The sequence below is a fragment of the Lynx canadensis genome, chromosome B4 (assembly GCF_007474595.2).
Source record: "Lynx canadensis isolate LIC74 chromosome B4, mLynCan4.pri.v2, whole genome shotgun sequence".
NCBI classification, from domain to species: Eukaryota; Metazoa; Chordata; class Mammalia; order Carnivora; family Felidae; genus Lynx; species Lynx canadensis.
The window spans coordinates 24,734,914-24,752,628 of NC_044309.1; the positions used below are offsets into that span (position 1 = coordinate 24,734,914).

The following is a 17,715-nucleotide window of genomic DNA, read 5'->3' on the forward strand; positions in this document are numbered from 1 at the left end:
CCTCTCTCCGCCCCCCCAATAAACATTAAAAAAAAACACATATAGCATTGAAGCATCATGCTGTAAGAGATATTGTTAGTTAATTAAGATATTAAGTTAGTTAATCAAAGATGTGCTTCAGTTCCATGATAAACAAATTAAATATAGATTCATTTAAAGAAACTACTACTGTAGGCTTTTTAAACAACTCCTATGAATATTTTAGCTTTTTTATCCTTTGAGTAACTCAGATTATCACAAGGTTTCTCTATTGTACATGTTTCAATGATTGTCAAGTACATTTTATCATCACTTAGACTGTGACTCTGTTGATGTTCATGAGTCTCTGAACACCTTGTTGATTATTTGTATCTTTCATTAATAATAAAATCTACTTTCTGTATTAGCTTGAGAAAAAATATATTTAAGGCCCATGATCTTGTCAACTATCCCTAGATTAATACAAACTGTATTAAAGAATAGCTAACCATGATGGAAATCTCATTCGTTCATTTAGTATTATTGAATATTACTGTTCCAGTAGTCTGCCTTTTCTTATTCTGTGACTAATTATTTATTTATTTTCTATCCTTTAATTTCCAAAGCATGCTCACTCATATCTGACTGAACAATAGTACATAAATATCCTTTTACAATAGGCCAGGACATCTATTTTATCCCAATTACACAAAAGCAAATAAATGCAAAATAGTGTTACGTGACTTCCTTTCATGAAATTATAAGACCCTACATGCATATATATTTTTAAATCCCTTTATTCCCATTCCATCTTTTTGGCTGAACTTTATTCATATAATGTCTGCCCTTGTTATAGGACCCTCTCTTGTGGAAGGCATTAGTATCCAGTCACCCAAGCCAAAAGTTGCTCTCCATCCCCCACTTCTAGTCATCAAGTGCTAACAAGACATCTTCTTAAATCTTTCTGGAATGGGTCCCCTCTCCATTAGAATTCCCTTTTCCAAGTCCGCTTCTTCATAAGTGTGACGTGAAAGATTTTAGTTGCTCTGCCGCAGTTTTCTTTAGTCAGTGGTGACAGCTCCACGTCTATTCACTTTTGTAGTTCTTGTGTCACGGTCATAGTCTTATCAACAGTAGCACAAATGTGGTTTTTAATCTCTTCCTGCTCTACAGCAGTTGGTTTAAAGCATGCATACAAAGTTTGATATCCAGACTTTATTGCTGACAATTAATTCCTTTAAGAGTGTAACTGGATTTTTCATGCTTGCTGTATCAGGATGATTAGTCTTGATTTCATATTCCAGCCTGTATTGAAAGTAATCCAGATCAGGGGCGCCTGGGTGGCACAGTCGGTTAAGCGTCCGACTTCAGCCAGGTCACGATCTCGCGGTCCGTGAGTTCGAGCCCCGCGTCGGGCTCTGGGCTGATGGCTCAGAGCCTGGAGCCTGTTTCCGACTCTGTGTCTCCCTCTCTCTCTGCCCCTCCCCCATTCATGCTCTGTCTCTCTCTGTCCCAAAAATAAATAAACGTTAAAAAAAAAAAAAGAAAGTAATCCAGATCAGAGTCAGCTTTCACGAACATCAGTTCCAGCTTATTGACCTCCACCTCCATGTTGAATAGTTTATGCTGTGACTTTTTAAAGGAGTAATTTGTATACATTTAATGTCTTCATTGGTATTGAAATTCTGCTAAAAGTTCTTTTGATTTTTTTATCTTTTGAAGTTTTCTTTTTCACTCTTGTCTTACATAAAACAAACCAAAAAAAGATTCTGACATGTTAAGGACTTTTTCCTTAAAATTTGCATTATTCACAGCAGCTCTTCCTGCCCGTGGGTCCTGTCCCCATGCTTTATTTAATAAGATCACCTTTTTGCACCCCACACCCCCCCCTGAAATTTTTTTTTGCATAATTCATTTGGATGAAGAAAAGAAGTAAATTGATGGCAAAGTAGTAGTAGATTGTAGAACTAAAGGAAATTTAGTTCAGTACCTCTAGTTCAGCAGATGAAGGAGAGATACAGAGAAGACACCTTACTTAATTGGTGGCAAAGCCAGTTCTATAACTAAACTTTCCAGATTTCTCATGCAGTGCACTTTCCATCACAGCAAGTGTCTGAGATTCATTCACTCAATGAATATTTGGTGAATGGCCACATACCAGATACTTTTCTGGGTAGTGGACACATAAATGAAAAGGGAGACAGCACTGGGTAGCAGACCTTAGAACAAACTACCTGGTTTCAAATCCTGACTCTGCCACTTATTTTTTTTAGGCTTTTTTTTTTTTTTTTTACATTTCTTTATTTTTGAGAGAGAGAGACAGAGTGTGAGCGGGAAAAGGAGCAGAGACAGAGGGAGATGCAGAATCTGAAACAGGCTCCAGGCTCTAAGCTGTCCACACAAAGCCTGATGCAGGGCTCAAACTCATGAACAGTGAGATCATGACCTGAGCCAAAGTCGGACGCTTAACCGACTGAGCCACCCAGGCGCCCTCTGCCACTTATTGTTTGATCTTCAATTAGGTTACTTTACTTTTCTGTGTCTCAGTTTCTTTATCTATTAAATGAAAATACTAATAATACTTACATCATAGGATTGTTCAGAGGATAAATTAAAATGCATAGTACAGTGCCTGGAACATTCATGTGATATTTACATATTGTCACATGAGATGATGGTGGTGACAATAACAATGATAATAAGACTGCTTGGTTTCTTCCCTCAGGAAGTTCACAGCCTTAGAGAGGACCTAACTTAAATAATTCTCTGTCTTCATAGTTTCTTTGCAGTGGTTACAATTGTGTGGGATTTTTCCTTTCAAAAATATTTTCAAAAAAAATCAGTAATCCTTAGCTTAATCCAGGAATAGAATGGTAAATAGAATTTCTGACTATGTCAAAGCTACATAAAAGCCACTTGATACCAACAAAGATTCTTTGTTCAATTAAACTTCAGTCAGACTCTTGAACCTTCTCTTAGGCATCTCTTCACTTCTTTGTAAAATCCAGTTTCATCAAGAACCCTGCTCAGTCAGTTTAACCAGACAGGCTCTTCATCCTCTGCCTTCCTCCAGGTGCTTTCTGAACACCTGGGCCCATCTTCAGCAAGAATCCTGTTAGATCAGTTTAACTAGAATCTCCCTTACCCCTGATGTTCCCTCTTAGGAATTTTCCACCCACTGATCTCAGCCCTCCTCCTTACACTAAATTCTCCCTTGCCCATACTGTATTGGGAAATGAGCCCAGTCTGTCTCCCCCTGACTGTAGAAGTCCCTATACCCAGTGATAGCCCCCTTTCCCTTGAATAAAGTCTTCCTTACTGTGCTTTCACAAGTGTCACTGATTGTATTTTTCTTTAACAACAGGTATGGGTAAATATTAAAGCAAAAACTCGTACTGTTAATTATACAGCTAGCGTCAATGCTTCATAGATATGAGCAAGGGTCTTTGGGAATCTCCATTTGCCTTTCCAGACCCTTTATTATTTAGGAAAAAAATCCACTAATGATCAACATCAACTAAGGTAGAGTTCTGATTCTACCTTAGTATTTGTTAGTAGTTGCTGCTTTAATGAAGAATAGCTGTGTCATTGCATTGGGATTTGATCCCCTCGAGTTCCATTCAAGATCACACTAATGTGACCTTGGATAAGTCATCATATACCTGGAGCCCAGTTTTGTAACTCTACCCTTTATTCCATTTAGTCTAAAGAAACATTTTAAGGTAAATCTCTGGGTTAAATGTTGTTATGCCTACAAGGTACAATTACAACTAATATAAAAATCGTTACCTTGTCCAGATTCTTTCAGCACTTGGCAATTTGAGTATACTTCTTTAACACCTTAATGGTCTGTGAGGACTAATGTACCATCTAGAGGCAACTAAGAGTTTTACCAGTAGGGTATACTGGGGTCCTTGAGATCAAATTACCCACAACAAGTAAATTTAAAGCCTGTCTCCTCCCACCACTTCCTTCGGTTGTTTCAGCATACAGACCTCAGTGCTGTGCCTTGAACCTGCCTGAAGGCTCCCTCCCACCCTGGGTCTTTGTACTTGCTACTGCCTGTGTACAGAAGATTGTTCCCCCCTGTTAGCCACTTAGCATATAGCTTTCTTGTTTAGGTCTTTGCTCAAATGTCATGAAAGCCTTCCTTGTTCATTCTATGTAAAGTTTCAAGACGACTCCTCTAACATGTCTCATCTCCTCTCCCTATTTTATTTTTCTTTATTGTGTTTATCACTGCCTGATGCACTGTATATTTTACTGATTTATTCATTACTATTTGTATCTCTCCATTACAGTTTAAGCTCCACTGGGACAGCACTTTTTGTCATTTTGCTTCCTGTTTTATGTCTAATGCCCAGAGTAGTAACTGGTACATAATAGACGCTCAGTAAATATTTGTTAAATGAATGAATGAATGATCTCATTAATTTTCATACCATTTCTCTAATGTTATAATAAATGGACAAATGGCACTAATAAGTTTCCAACAACTATTATAAGGAAACTTGTTTTGTGATCCAAATTGGGATATAAGTTTCCTAAATTAATTTGAAATTTTTCGACTTAGTTTGGATATCTCATTGAAAACCCTACAATACTCCTCCCCCTGCCCAAAAAAAGTTAACTATGTGAGATGAGGAATGTGTTAATTCATTTGATTATTGTAATCATTTCACAGTGTATATACACATCAAATCATCACATAAATTTATATAATTTATCAATTATAACTCAATAAAGCTGGGGAAAAGTTAAAAAACAAACCTCAACACTAACAGTTTATTTCTCAAATCTGCCATACCTCTTGTGTTACAACTTATCATGACTTTGCAACACAGATCTTTGAATTTTATTTATAATTTTAATAATAAGGCTGCGGTTTTCGGATATGTGTGTAAAAGGTAATTTGTATGGAAATTAAAGAATTAATAAGAAAAGTTGATTTATAATTTTTTTTTTTTTTTTTTTGAGAGAGAGTGCATTAGTGGGGCAAGGGGAGGGAGAGGAAGAATTTTAAGCAGGCTCCATGCTCAGCATGGAGCCTAAAATTGGGCTGGATCTCAGGAGCCTGAGATCATGACATGAGCTAAAATTAGGAGTTGGACAATTTACCGACAGCCACCCCGGTGCCCCTGGTTCAGTAATTTAATAACAGTATAAAAGAAGTAACGGTGAAGACTAATTTGAGGTTTTATTTTGATAATTTTATATAATTTGATCTGTAAAATATAAAATGTCAAAGATATTTATTTGACTAGCAATCTAAGGGATCTTGTTATTTGACCAGTATGGGTTTCAGGATAATCACAGCATAGTTAACAGAAAAATACAATAAACTAATATTTTGCCTTAAAAAAAAAAGATAGGAAATAGAAGAATTACTGTTTTTATTTTCTCATTTTGTCAAAGCTAAATCACTTTCATTTGTATTTATAGGCAAAATCATCAACATTACAGACCAGTCATCAGCCTCCCTCACAGGTAAGAAATTCTTCTCTTAAATCTAAGTCCCAGGGTTTCCAATAACTTACAATAAATTTAGATTATGTGAGGCTCTTAAAGTATTCCAGATGAAATCTACCCTTTAGAGCTTTGAAATTAAAATATATTTGTTATTGTTTAAGTCTAAACTACTCCTAAAAGTCTACTTACTGAATTATGCTCTGAGATACTGAATATCTTCCTTCTTTAGCAGGACTGAGATTTGTTATTAAGTTGTATATTTTCTAAAATGTGAACTAGGTATTTTTTATGTTTATACATGTAGTAGACAGGTGACCAGCTTATTTTATTTTCTCAGAGACCATCTTGGTGGCCCTTCGAGATGTCTCCTGGTGCATTAACTTTTGCTATCGTATGGCCTTTTATTGCCCAGTGGTTGGTGCATTTGTATTATCAAAGAAGGAGAAGGTAATGCTATGGCTTTATAACTCAAAATAGTATGCAAAATCTTATCTATAGGAGACAGAGCTTTCAACAGCAGTTAAGAGGACAGTTCCATTTTATAGACACATTGTCATACTGAACATTCTGCACTGATCCTGAGACTGAAACTACCTTGGAAATGATGTCTAGCGGATTTCTAGGTACTTGTTAGACTAAAAAATTAGAATCTGATGTTTATTTTGGGCCCTTTCTAATGTTAAAGAACTCTAGACAAGGGGTAAATAAATAATGCCTGCATGCTGTCTATACCTTTGGGATAGACGTGGACATTCCAGAATATTTTAGCCAGGTGGTTGATGATCTCTAGAAATAGAGATTTTTCTAATTTGAGGGCCAAAATTCCAGTTTGGGATGCCAGGAGATACCTCAAAAAGGTATGAGAATAATAGATTGGGATCCTTGACAGGGCTCTGAGATTGTCTAGGTTAGGAACCTGAGGCTGAATCTCTTGGGTCAAAGGAAATCCTTAAGGCATTTTTTTCTCGATACTGTGTAAACTGAATTACATTCCATGGATGGGCATATAGACAATTGTTTACCTCACTGATGGCCTCACTTACTGTGTTTTTGTATTTCATCACCATTTCCCATTAAGTAACAACAGTTGGGGAGAAGAAATAGGGTATTTGATAATAACACTTTAAGTGCTCTCTTAAATCTGTGCAATAGAGACACATTTTTAAAAATCTACAAGTTTAAATAATTAAGGGTATGTTCTTCTAGCAAACAACCCAAGTTCCTAATTAACTACACTAACGAAAGCAGAAACCAGACATTTGCCTTTCGCTTCTCTAAAAGGGATAAGCAGCATACTAGTTACGTAAACAGTGCTCCAGTGATCATAGTTGATGGCAGAGAAACTAAAATGCATGGGGATTTGGATGGATCAGTCTTCCTGATTCCAGCTTATGTTAAGACAATTTTATTTATGTTCATAAAAGAACTAAATAAGTTCTGTGCCACATTAATGTTCTTCCAATACACCCACTCACTTGAAAAAAATTTCAGTAGGATTTCAGAAGCACAGATTGCTTTCACAGTATTATTTACCTCTTTCCTAAGGCATTTGTTACAGATGTCATTTCAGGTGTGTGTAAGATTTGTTAAGGGTTCAACAAACCTGAGTTTAAATTCTTTTTTTCTTTTTCTTTTTTTTCAATTTTTTTTTTAATGTTTGTTCATTGTAAGAGACAGAGAGACAGAGCATGACGGGGGGAGGGGCAGAGAGAGGGAGGGAGAAACAGAATCCGAAGCAGGCTCCAGGCTCTGAGCTGTCAGCACAGAGCCCCACATGGGGCTTGAACTCACCTCGAGATCATGACCTGAGCCGAAGTTGGACACTTAACCACCTGAGCCACCCGGGTGCCCCAGTTTCAATCCTTTCTAATTTTCACACATTTTACATTTCTCCTATGATGGTTGGGTTTAGTGCTACACAGTGCTTCAAATTTTAATTTCCCTGACAATTGGAGGAAAAAAGAACCAAAGCTTTTTTTCCACTATGTAGTAAGAATGCTAGATTCAAGCAGCAGGGCACAGTGGCACTAAAGATAGGTTTTGACATATTTTGCAATGCATTTCAAAGTTCCTTTTCATGTTTCCTTTATAAAAAGTTGAGGATTGGAGAGTAATTTGGCACAGCACAAAAACCCTAAAGCTTACTTTGGTTAATAATTTATTTTATGCTTAAGTTTGAAACAGCTTGTCGCTTATTAAAGACTGAAAGAGAAAACAACTACTTTGCTTCAGCAGTCACCAAAAATTGCAATTTTTCTAGAATTTAAAAAAAAATTTTTTTAACGTTTATTTTCAAGAGACAGAGGCAGAACACTAGCGGGGGAGGGGCAGAGAGAGAGACACACAGAATCTGAAACACGCTACAGGCTCCCAGCTCTAAGCTGTCAGCACAGAGCTGATGCAGGGTTCAAACCCATGAACCATGAGATCATGAAGGTGGTGGACTGAGCTGAAGGTGGACCCTTAACCGACTGAGCCACCCAGGCGGCCCTAGAATATTTTTTTAAGATTACTCCTTACTAGTAGATGTCTATACCATTTCCCTTAAGTATCCCTATCAGTTATTTGTAGAGGTCTCCAAATGGAGAAACTATTACTGATTTTTAATGTTCCACTTTGTTGAATTTTTATCAAGTTTTCAGTGTGTTAAGTGTTTAGTCCTTCCCAATTACCAATTACTTAGCACTGTGCAACTGCATTTTGATCAGATAGTGTTTTTAGGTATTGTTTGCTTATATACAGAACAGATTAGCAGGTTGGAGATAGAGCCATATTTGATATGGAAATAAGTTTCAGCTTTGAGGGGATTTAGACATCTTTTAATCTGGAAGTATGTAGCAATTTTTAATCTGATAGTTACGGGAATGAAAACTAGAGAGCGGTGTGTCTGGTTTGGAGCAGACAAGTTCTGTGTTAGAGATGAGGAGAAAGATCCAGAAATCCAGTTAGGGTGGAAAAAGCGTGGAATGCCCCATTCATAATAGGAACCATCCTGTGTCTTATCCCCTAATACAATGTCTGGCGTGTAGGAGGCTCACAGTAAATTGGAGGCGTACTGAATGCATGGCTGAATGGTCACAATTTGTAGGATGGCAAACTGAAGTACCATATGATGCAGAAAGCTTTCATTTTTTAAAGTTTATTTAATTTTAATTTTTTCTTTTTATTTAATAACTATGCATCTGGTAACAAACAAACAGATAGTTCCATGTATATATAAAATAAGTAGCTATGTGTGGTAAACTTTTTTTTTTTAAGTTTATTTATTTTGAGAGAGAGAGAAGTATCATGGTAGGGGCAGAGAGAAGGAGAGAGAATCCCAAACAGGCTCCTCAATGTCAGTTTGAAGCCCGATGTGAGGGAGGGGTGCTCGATCTCACGAACCATGAGATCATGACCTGAGCCGAAACCAAGTCCGACTTTTAACCAGCTGAGCCACTCAGGCACCTCTGTGGTAAGCTTTTTAAAAAGATGTTTTGTGGGGCGCCCGGGTGGCGCAGTCGGTTAAGCGTCCGACTTCAGCCAGGTCACGATCTCGCGGTCCGTGAGTTCGAGCCCCGCGTCAGGCTCTGGGCTGATGGCTCAGAGCCTGGAGCCTGTTTCCGATTCTGTGTCTCCCTCTCTCTCTGCCCCTCCCCCGTTCATGCTCTGTCTCTCTCTGTCCCAAAAATAAATAAAAACGTTGCAAAAAAAAATTAAAAAAAAAAAAAAAAAAAAGATGTTTTGTTTTGGGGCGCCTGGGTGGCGCAGTCGGTTAAGCGTCTGACTTCAGCCAGGTCACGATCTCGCGGTCCGTGAGTTCGAGCCCCGCGTCGGGCTCTGGGCTGATGGCTCAGAGCCTGGAGCCTGTTTCTGATTCTGTGTCTCCCTCTCTCTCTGCCCCTCCCCCGTTCATGCTCTGTCTCTCTCTGTCCCAAAAATAAATAAAAAACGTTGAAAAAAAAAAATTAAAAAAAAAAAAAAAAGATGTTTTGTTTTTAAACATTAAAAGTGGGTCCACTGCTTCATTTTTTTTTCCCCATTGTAGAAGAATAAAAATTCAAAAGTAAATTTCTCACATTATCACTCTGCAGTGGATCAGAAAAAAAAAAACAAAAAAAAATCATATTTTTTTCTGAATGTGATATGAACAGAAACAGTTGGAGACTTCTTGTTCAAAATTAGGCCCTGAGCAGCCTCCTGTGGGTCTGCCTTTTCCCACTCACCTCACCTGACCATTCTAGTAAAATTACCCATTAGTAAAATACTGACAGCAGACCTGTTCAGACCAAAAGACTACTCTTAAGCTATTACTTTGAAGGAAAGGACCTTTGTAACCACTTTTCTTTATCATTCTGCCCAGATTCATAAATACACAAACGTAGTTTTCTTGTGGGCACTGAACTTTCAGTACAGAGGTGGTAAAATGGACAGGTGTGGGAAAGCTCTCTGTAGGAACACTCTTCAAATGGAACCTGGGACAGATGGAACTGCCTGGAAAAGTCAGGCCCAGGCTTCTGAAAAGGGGAAAGAATCTCAGCAGTACAGCCAGAGCAGAAGTTCAGAGGGCAAGGTAAAGGGCAGAGCGTTTTCCTCATCCCTTATCTATTGTTTTCTGTAACTTTTCTCTTATCACACCTTGCCCTGCATTTTGCAAGTTAATTTAAAAAGAAAAAAGGACAGATCTCACAAAGAGCCTGAAACACATTCCAAATAGTTCTGAAGATAGTGCTGGGCATTTATGTCTGTTTCTGTTTCCTTATTACAGTAGGAGATTGGGGTTCAGAGAGCTGTGTGGTTTTTTTATAAACCTGGAGAGGATCTTGTGTAGAAATCTTCATCATGTGGGTTCTTAGTAAGTGTTGCTCACTGTTCCTGCACCTTCCAGCTAACATTTCTGCTAAAACCTCACTCAGACAGTTAATCTTAGAACCACCTACAATTCTGTTCTGGTCCCAGGGTCCTTTTTGTTTGTTTGTTTGTTTGTTTGTTTGTTTGTTTTCCATCATGCCTCAAGAGATCTCTTTGTGTTATGTGAAAATTGATCTGGTTATTTAAAATGTCATTCCTGCCAGGGAGGTGTACATAAAGAGGATTTCTACAGAGGATAAGGGATGATCTGATTACTTAAAATATCACTCCTGCCAAGGGGGTTGCATAAGAGCATTTCTGCGGAGGTGAGGAATGAATCTGTAATAAGAGGGTTTCAGGCATTTTGGCATCTTGAGTGCTGGGGAGGATGTAGAGATTTTATAGCTGTGGGACTTTTCCCAGACCTGAGATCATATGTGATTATTGTATCTTGCGCTAACAAGCCCATCCTTCCCTGATCACTCCTTCAGTCAGTTTTATCACTAAAACCATCACGTTACCTATCCGAGTTGTTAGTTTACATGTCTCCCCTGCCACAAGCAACTAACCTGATAGCTCTTTTGACAGCTGAGAGCCTGCCTCATTTATGTTTGAATCCCCAGTGCCTGGCACAGTGCCTGGAAAGTAACAGATATGGACTATCTGTTCATTAAACAAGTAATCTAGGTTGTATATCTATCAACCTTTGGTAGTTTTGTTAAGCGTTTTTGTTTCACAACTTTCCTGCTATAAAATAATTCCCAAATTTCGAAATTGCATTAAGCCAACTAGAAAAGGATGTGAATTCATTTCTTAAGGACTTTTGGTAATTTTATGGTTTGATGTTGAATGTGAATATTATTGTTGTGTTTTCATTCAGATAATTCTTTGGTATGGGTGTGTTTCATATTCAGGTTGCATTTATATTCATAGGAAATTGGTTTTTACTTTCTCTTTAAAGAAAACTGAACTGAAGAAAATGGTATTTTACTCCAGAAGATTACTGGGCCTGGATGACCTCAGAATGAAATGGAATGTGGAGCCCACAAGAGTATCTTAACTGTTTGTGATGATTACACTTCTTTTTGTCGTCCAGTAGTTTGGTTTGTGTACATATATACATATATATATTTTGCACTACACAAATGTAACATTTTAAGGACTAATATTGCTGATACTTGAATAACTAATCTCAACTAGGCTACAAGTAGCATACATAGACTTACCCTACCCTTAAACTTGAAGGACATTAAATTATTAATGATTGTTTGGTAACACGTTTACCTGATTATCTCCCATAGAGAACTATAAGCTGCTTTTCCAAGGTACAGTTGTGATAATGAGATCAGATTTATAACTGGATATTTTTAATTTTCTAAATTAAATATGAGAAAGAATGCAAACCAGGAGTGAACTTCAAATGAGTTAAACCAACTTTCTATCCTAGTCACTGAATTGCCATGCCAAGGAGCAGAAAACTGCTGGAAGAATCTTCTCTACGTCCACTTTGTGAGCTGCCCGTAATTTCTCTTGGGCATTCACAGCGCTGACTTGAGTGTTCAGGCGTCATTACTACAAAGTAGAGCCCTATGTACCAGGCTTACTTTTTACAGATGAACACAGAATAGACATAACCTGCTGATGGGAATGATGAATGGGCTTCAAGTAGGTCTGAAAGTATACTCTGAGCCTGTAGATCATTGATAAGATTTTATTCAACCGTATACATTTATTTCTTTGTAATCATTTTTCTTTAACTGAGGATATCTTGTTTCTGCTTCATAGGGTGCTTTGAAATATAAGATGAAAACTTATTTATACTGTTTTTACAAAGGTCAAAAAAGGAAACACATGAAAATCACTTTTCTGTAACTGGTAAACTACACAGACTGGACTCTTAACCTCCTAGTGCCTCCGTTTTTCCTTTGGGGTATAATCTTTGAGATACACCTATTTCACAGGGGTCATGGAAGGATTTGCAAGCTAGCGGGCCATATGCTTCCATATGAATAAGGCACATCCAACTAATGTAAACTTAAATGTCCTTCCCCCAGCTCCCATTTAGAACTAAAAAAAAAAGACTGCAATTTAGATCCTTGAAGGCTTTGTTTGGAATTATTCTTCTTGTATGTCTTCCAGAACTTCACTCATTTAGATGTCCCTTGTACTTTAAAGATTTCTTTCATTCGAAGGCGTAGTAGCAAATAATTTTTAAGCATTCTTGGTATGTGTGATGTTGGGTTAAGCATCATGTGTTCAGAGTGTTTTCAATAAGAAAGAAACCCATCCCTTGCATAGAGGATGGTTCTGTGTTTGCCTGAAGAAAAAAAGTGTAAGAATACAATTTGCTTTCCTCAAGAATCTTTTTTCCTTATTTTTTTCTTTCATGTAACTTGGTGTTTTTTATTTTTTAATCACATCTTGATTAAAATGTGTCTATCTAATATTTGCTTTTTAAAAACTGTCCTCTATTTATTTAGGGGGAAAATGAAGCAAGTAACTGAATTATATGTAAAAATAAGGTTCAGACCTGTGGATCAGGGATTATTTTCAAAAATTAGATATCAATTTGGTGTCAGAAAATGGTGGCTTTTCTCTTAGTAAATAAATAAATTAAATGCAAATTAAGAATGAAGCAATTGTGATTTATTACAGGCAATGGGAAGTAACTAACTCCTAGGGATAATCATTTGTATCCTATTCCAAAGTCTTATTTTATAGTTTGAAAAGCACTTTGCACACAGTTCTTATATATACAAGTAAAGATGTAATTATAGGATATATAGTGTTACTGCTTTGTTTAACAAGAAACTCATTTAAAATTTTAAATGGACAGCTGGTATTTTTTTAATGATCTTCTTTTCTGTTTCTTTATTGTAAAACTAAGTTAAAAATAAAAGGTTAATGAGAAATGATATGGTTTTTATTACTTATTGTTAATAGAAGTGCCTTGATTATATTTTAAGGATTAAACAAGCATAAATAGTGGAATTCATAGAAAGTAATCATGCCTTTTTCAGAATAAAGCCATGCCAAGATATATAAAAGCAAGAAACTGGGATAAAGTGTAACTCCTTTAGCCATTTGGTTGAGAATGTTACTGATCCAGTCAGAATCTTACTTTCCATTCTTAACACCAAATAGATAGCTTCCCTGAGCTACAGGTCAGGCTCTGTGCAGGCAGTGTAGAGCCTGCTTGGGATTCTTTCTCTCCTTCTCTCTATGCCCGTCCCCTGCTCTCTCTCTCTCTTTCAAAATAAATAAATAAACCTTAAAAAATTCTTAAAAACAAACGGCTGCCCGCAGCCACCCAGTGCACCCTTAATCAGCCATCTTAAATACACACAGATGGTCTTTGGTGGAATAGGATGACAAGATTTTGCATTGTGACTTGTACAGATAGTGATAAAAGTGATGTTAGCTATTTGTATCATTTAAGAGATCAGTGTTCTGCATGTCATAGAAAGTTCACTGCAGTGACTTGACCAAGTAAATTTTGGGGTCTTTTTTTCATTTTCAAGAAGTCCAGAGGTAGGGAGTCTAGGGCTGGTGAGTTGCTTCCAGAATGCAGTTAGGGACACAGGTTCCTTCTTTCTGTTCCACCCCCTCTGATATGTGGCTTTGGTCGTTATGCTTGCCAGATGGCTGCTGCACATCTAGGTCTAAATGTCTATTTTACAGGCAGACAATGATCTTACCTGATCAGGAAACACTAACTTTCTTGCAACTCTCACACAGGACACTCTCTCTCCGTATTATTGGCTATAGCTGGTTTCCCAGAGTTACATCTTTGTCTATAAAAATATTAAATAGGCAGCTTTTTCTGCACATGGGTCCTGTCTCTGTGCTTTAATAAAACCACCTTTTTGCACCCCCGAAAAATACATATATTATCTAAAGAATAAAATTATTCCAGTTGATATAGATATAATTTTACAAATTCAATTTTGCCCACATATAGTAGGAAAGACCATGTCTTTGGCGCTTAAATGCCTCCTTCTTAACTTCTTTCTTCTCTATTTGTTTTTCTTTTCTGCTTCTCAACCCTTGTCTTCTCACTGATCTTCTCTCCATTAATCCTTTTTGTAAAAGTTTTACTTATTTAATCTCTACACCCAATGTGGGGCTTGACCTCATGACCCCACGATCAAGAGTCACATGCTCCTCCAACTGAGCCAGCCCTTATTAATCCTCTTTTGAAATGGTACCACATCTTATAAACTAGAAAGTGATAAATGCTCTTTTCCTTTTAAAAAAACAATTAAAAGAGAACTTTTAAATACATCCGTAATACAGGCAGTAGCCATTGTTTTCTTATTCTACCTACCATCCTTTCCTCCTCATAACAGCACTGCTCTCCTCTGTCCCTGCCCCCTTTGGAGAGCTCCTCCTCTTCCACTTTCTCAAGTGATTCTGGGGAGGCTGCTGAATGGAACACCCAGCCGTGTAAGCCCTGCCCCCCCCCAAGCCACGGTAGTGGTCCTGTGGCTCTAACCTGGCCAGTGTATATACCATTCTGCTGACCACGGTGACAGTCTCAGGGATGGGCATATGACCATAAGTAGGGCAAGCGGTGTTATTCTCTGGATTTATTTCAGGAAACCAGGAGAGCATTTTGCTTTTTGCAGATCATTACATAGCTGGGGTCATGCAGTATGTAGTTTTTTCAGATTGGTTTCTTTCACTTAGCAAGATGCATTTGAGGTTCCTTCAGGTAATTTTGTAGCTTCATACCTAATTTCTTTTTATAATTTTTATTTTTATAGTTTTATAAATTTTATGTTTCTATAGAGCCTTATAAAACAGGTAGGGGGCCAGATTTGGCCCATAGGTTGTAGTTTGCTGACTTCTGATTTAAATAGCTTCTTTTTAGCAGTGGATCATATTTGATTGTATGGATGTACAATAGTTTGTTTATCTGGCCACCTATTAAATGACACCTTGGTTGCTTCTGAATTTTAGTAGTTATGAATACAACTGATACGAACATCTGTGTTCAGGTTTTATGTGGTCATAACTCATTTGGGTAACTACCAAGGAGCATGATTACTGAATCACATGGTAAAGGTATATTTTGTTAGAAACTGCCAAAATGTCTTCCGGAGTGGCTGCACCATTTTGTATTCCCACCAGTAATGAACGAGAGTTCTTGTTTCACATCTTTGCCAGCATTTGATGGATGTGTGTGGTGGTTTGTCATTGTGTTTGCATTCTCTTTCTCTTTGAATTATAGCCTGTAAGATGAGTCCTCTAGAGATTCTGGGCCATCTCTCCTGAGACGTGGAGGAGGCTGACATAATAAAGCCAACATGTAGCCCTAAGAACTTAGACCCAAGTCAGAAACAGTGAATTCAAGTTAACTCTGAAAACACTACCCTACCCCCACATTTATACAGTTTGTTTACATGGATTTATACATTTCCCTTTTTCCTTAAGGTAGTTTAAGTTAGGTTTCTGACACTTGCAGCCAGAGTCCTGAGTAGCATAGGTACCTCTTGATTCTCGGGACTGATGGGGAGTGCAGAGTCTGGAGCCAGACAGTCTAGGACAGAATTGTGAGCAGTTATGGGAAAGTCACTTAAAACTTGCGTTTCAGTTTCCTCATCTATAAAATTAGGATAATAATATCATAGGGTTAATAAATGTTAGTTTACATAGAACAGTGCTCAGGATACAGTAAGTACTTAGTAAATTGATAGCTATTGTGATGTCAGTATCACTTTATTTCACCAACAGTCCTTTTACAGAAGTAGGACAAGAAGACATAAAATCCAAATCCCTTTCAAAGCTTTTGAAAGTGCTATAAAAAAGATACACACTGGGGGCATCCGGGTGGCTTGGTCGGTTAAACATCTGTTGATTTCAGCTCAGATCATACATGATCTCACGGTTCATGAGTCAGCCCTGTGTCAGGCTCTGTGCCCACAGTGCAGAGCCGGCTTGGGATTCTCTCTCTCCCTACCTCTTTCTCTCAAAAAAAAACAAAACAAAACAAAAGAAAACAAAAAACACACACTGGAATTGTCAGGGCAAAGGTACAGATTTAAAAAAAAATTTTTTTTTTTTAACGAGCTAATATCTTCCACTTATCCTCTGGATATTATCCCTTTCCTCAAAGATTTTCCCATATTGTTCTTTTCCAGAAGCAACTATTTAACATCACTTTGGGTTGGTTTTTTGGTACTTACCTCCAAGGTGTTTTTTTTTGTTTTTTGTTTTTTTTTTATTAAAAGATTTTGAGGGTGGCTCAGTTGGTTAACTGTCTGACTTTGGCTCAGGTCATGATCTCATAGTTCATGGGTTAGAGCCCTGCGTCAGGCTTTGGGCTGACGGCTCAGAACCTGAAGCCTGCTTCAGATTCTGTGTCTCCCTCTCTCTCTGCCCCTGCCCTGTTTGTGCTCTCTCTCGCTCAAAAATAAATAAAAACATTTAAAAATAAATTAACATTAAAAATAATTAACATCAAAAAATTTTTAAAGGGGCACCTGGGTAGCTCAGTCGGTTAAGGGTCTTACTTTCGCTTAGGTCATGATCTCATGGTTTGTGAGTTCAAGCACTGCATCAGGTTCTGTGCTGACAGCTCAAAGCCTGGAGCCTGCTTCGGATTCTGTATCTCCCCTTGTCACTGCCCCTGCCCCACTCACGCACGTGTGCTTGTGCTCTCTCTCTCTCAAAAATAAGCATTAGGGGCGCCTGGGTGGCGCAGTCGGTTAAGCGTCCGACTTTAGCCAAGTCACGATCTCGCGGTCCGTGAGTTCGAGCCCCGCGTCAGGCTCTGGGCTGATGGCTCAGAGCCTGGAGCCTGTTTCCGATTCTGTGTCTCCCTCTCTCTCTGCTCCTCCCCCGTTCATGCTCTGTCTCTCTCTGTCCCAAAAATAAATAAACTTTGAAAAATAAGCATTAAAATTTCTTTTAATTAAAAAAACATTAAATTTTTTTTCTATTACCTCTTGATTTTACTTATTTATTTTTTCTTTTTCAATATAATTATTGTCAAGCTAGCTAACATACATTGTATAGACTGTGCTCTTGGTTTCAGGGGTAGATTCCCGTGATTCATCACTTACTACAACATCCAGTGCTCACCCCAACAAGTGCCCTCTTCAATGCCCATCACCCATTTTCCCCTCTCCCCCACCTCCCACATCAACCATCAGTTTGTTCTCTGTATTTAAGTCTCTAATGGGTTTGCCTCCCTCTCTCTTTGAAACTAGTTTCACCCTTTTGTTCCCCCATGATCTTGTTAAATTTCTCAAGTTCCACATATGAGTGAAAACATATGTTAGATGTCTTTTTCTGACTAACTTATTTCACTTAGCATAACACCCTCCTGTTCCATCCACATTGTTGCAAATGGCAGGATTTCATTCTTTTTCATTGCCCAGTAGTATTCCACTATATATATAAACCACATCTTCATCCATTCAGCAGTTGATGGACATTTGGACTCTTTCCTTG

The 17,715-nt window shown here is 37.8% G+C and overlaps 1 protein-coding gene across 7 annotated transcripts in view; it reads left to right on the forward strand.

Moving 5' to 3' along the window:
- The window catches only part of ACBD5 (acyl-CoA binding domain containing 5), a 71,727-nt gene that overhangs the window by 35,021 nt on the left and 18,991 nt on the right, over positions 1–17,715 (forward strand). For 4 of the 7 annotated variants that reach the window (XM_030321158.1, XM_030321157.1, XM_030321153.1 and 1 more), the window contains 2 exons: positions 5,401–5,445; positions 5,765–5,874. In XM_030321158.1, the coding sequence (XP_030177018.1) occupies positions 5,401–5,445; positions 5,765–5,874 (155 nt within the window). Of the gene's footprint in view, positions 1–5,400; positions 5,446–5,764; positions 5,875–11,218; positions 12,886–17,715 lie in introns of those variants that run through there. The other 3 variants (XM_032593846.1, XM_032593845.1, XM_030321155.1) reach the window with 1 other exon arrangement.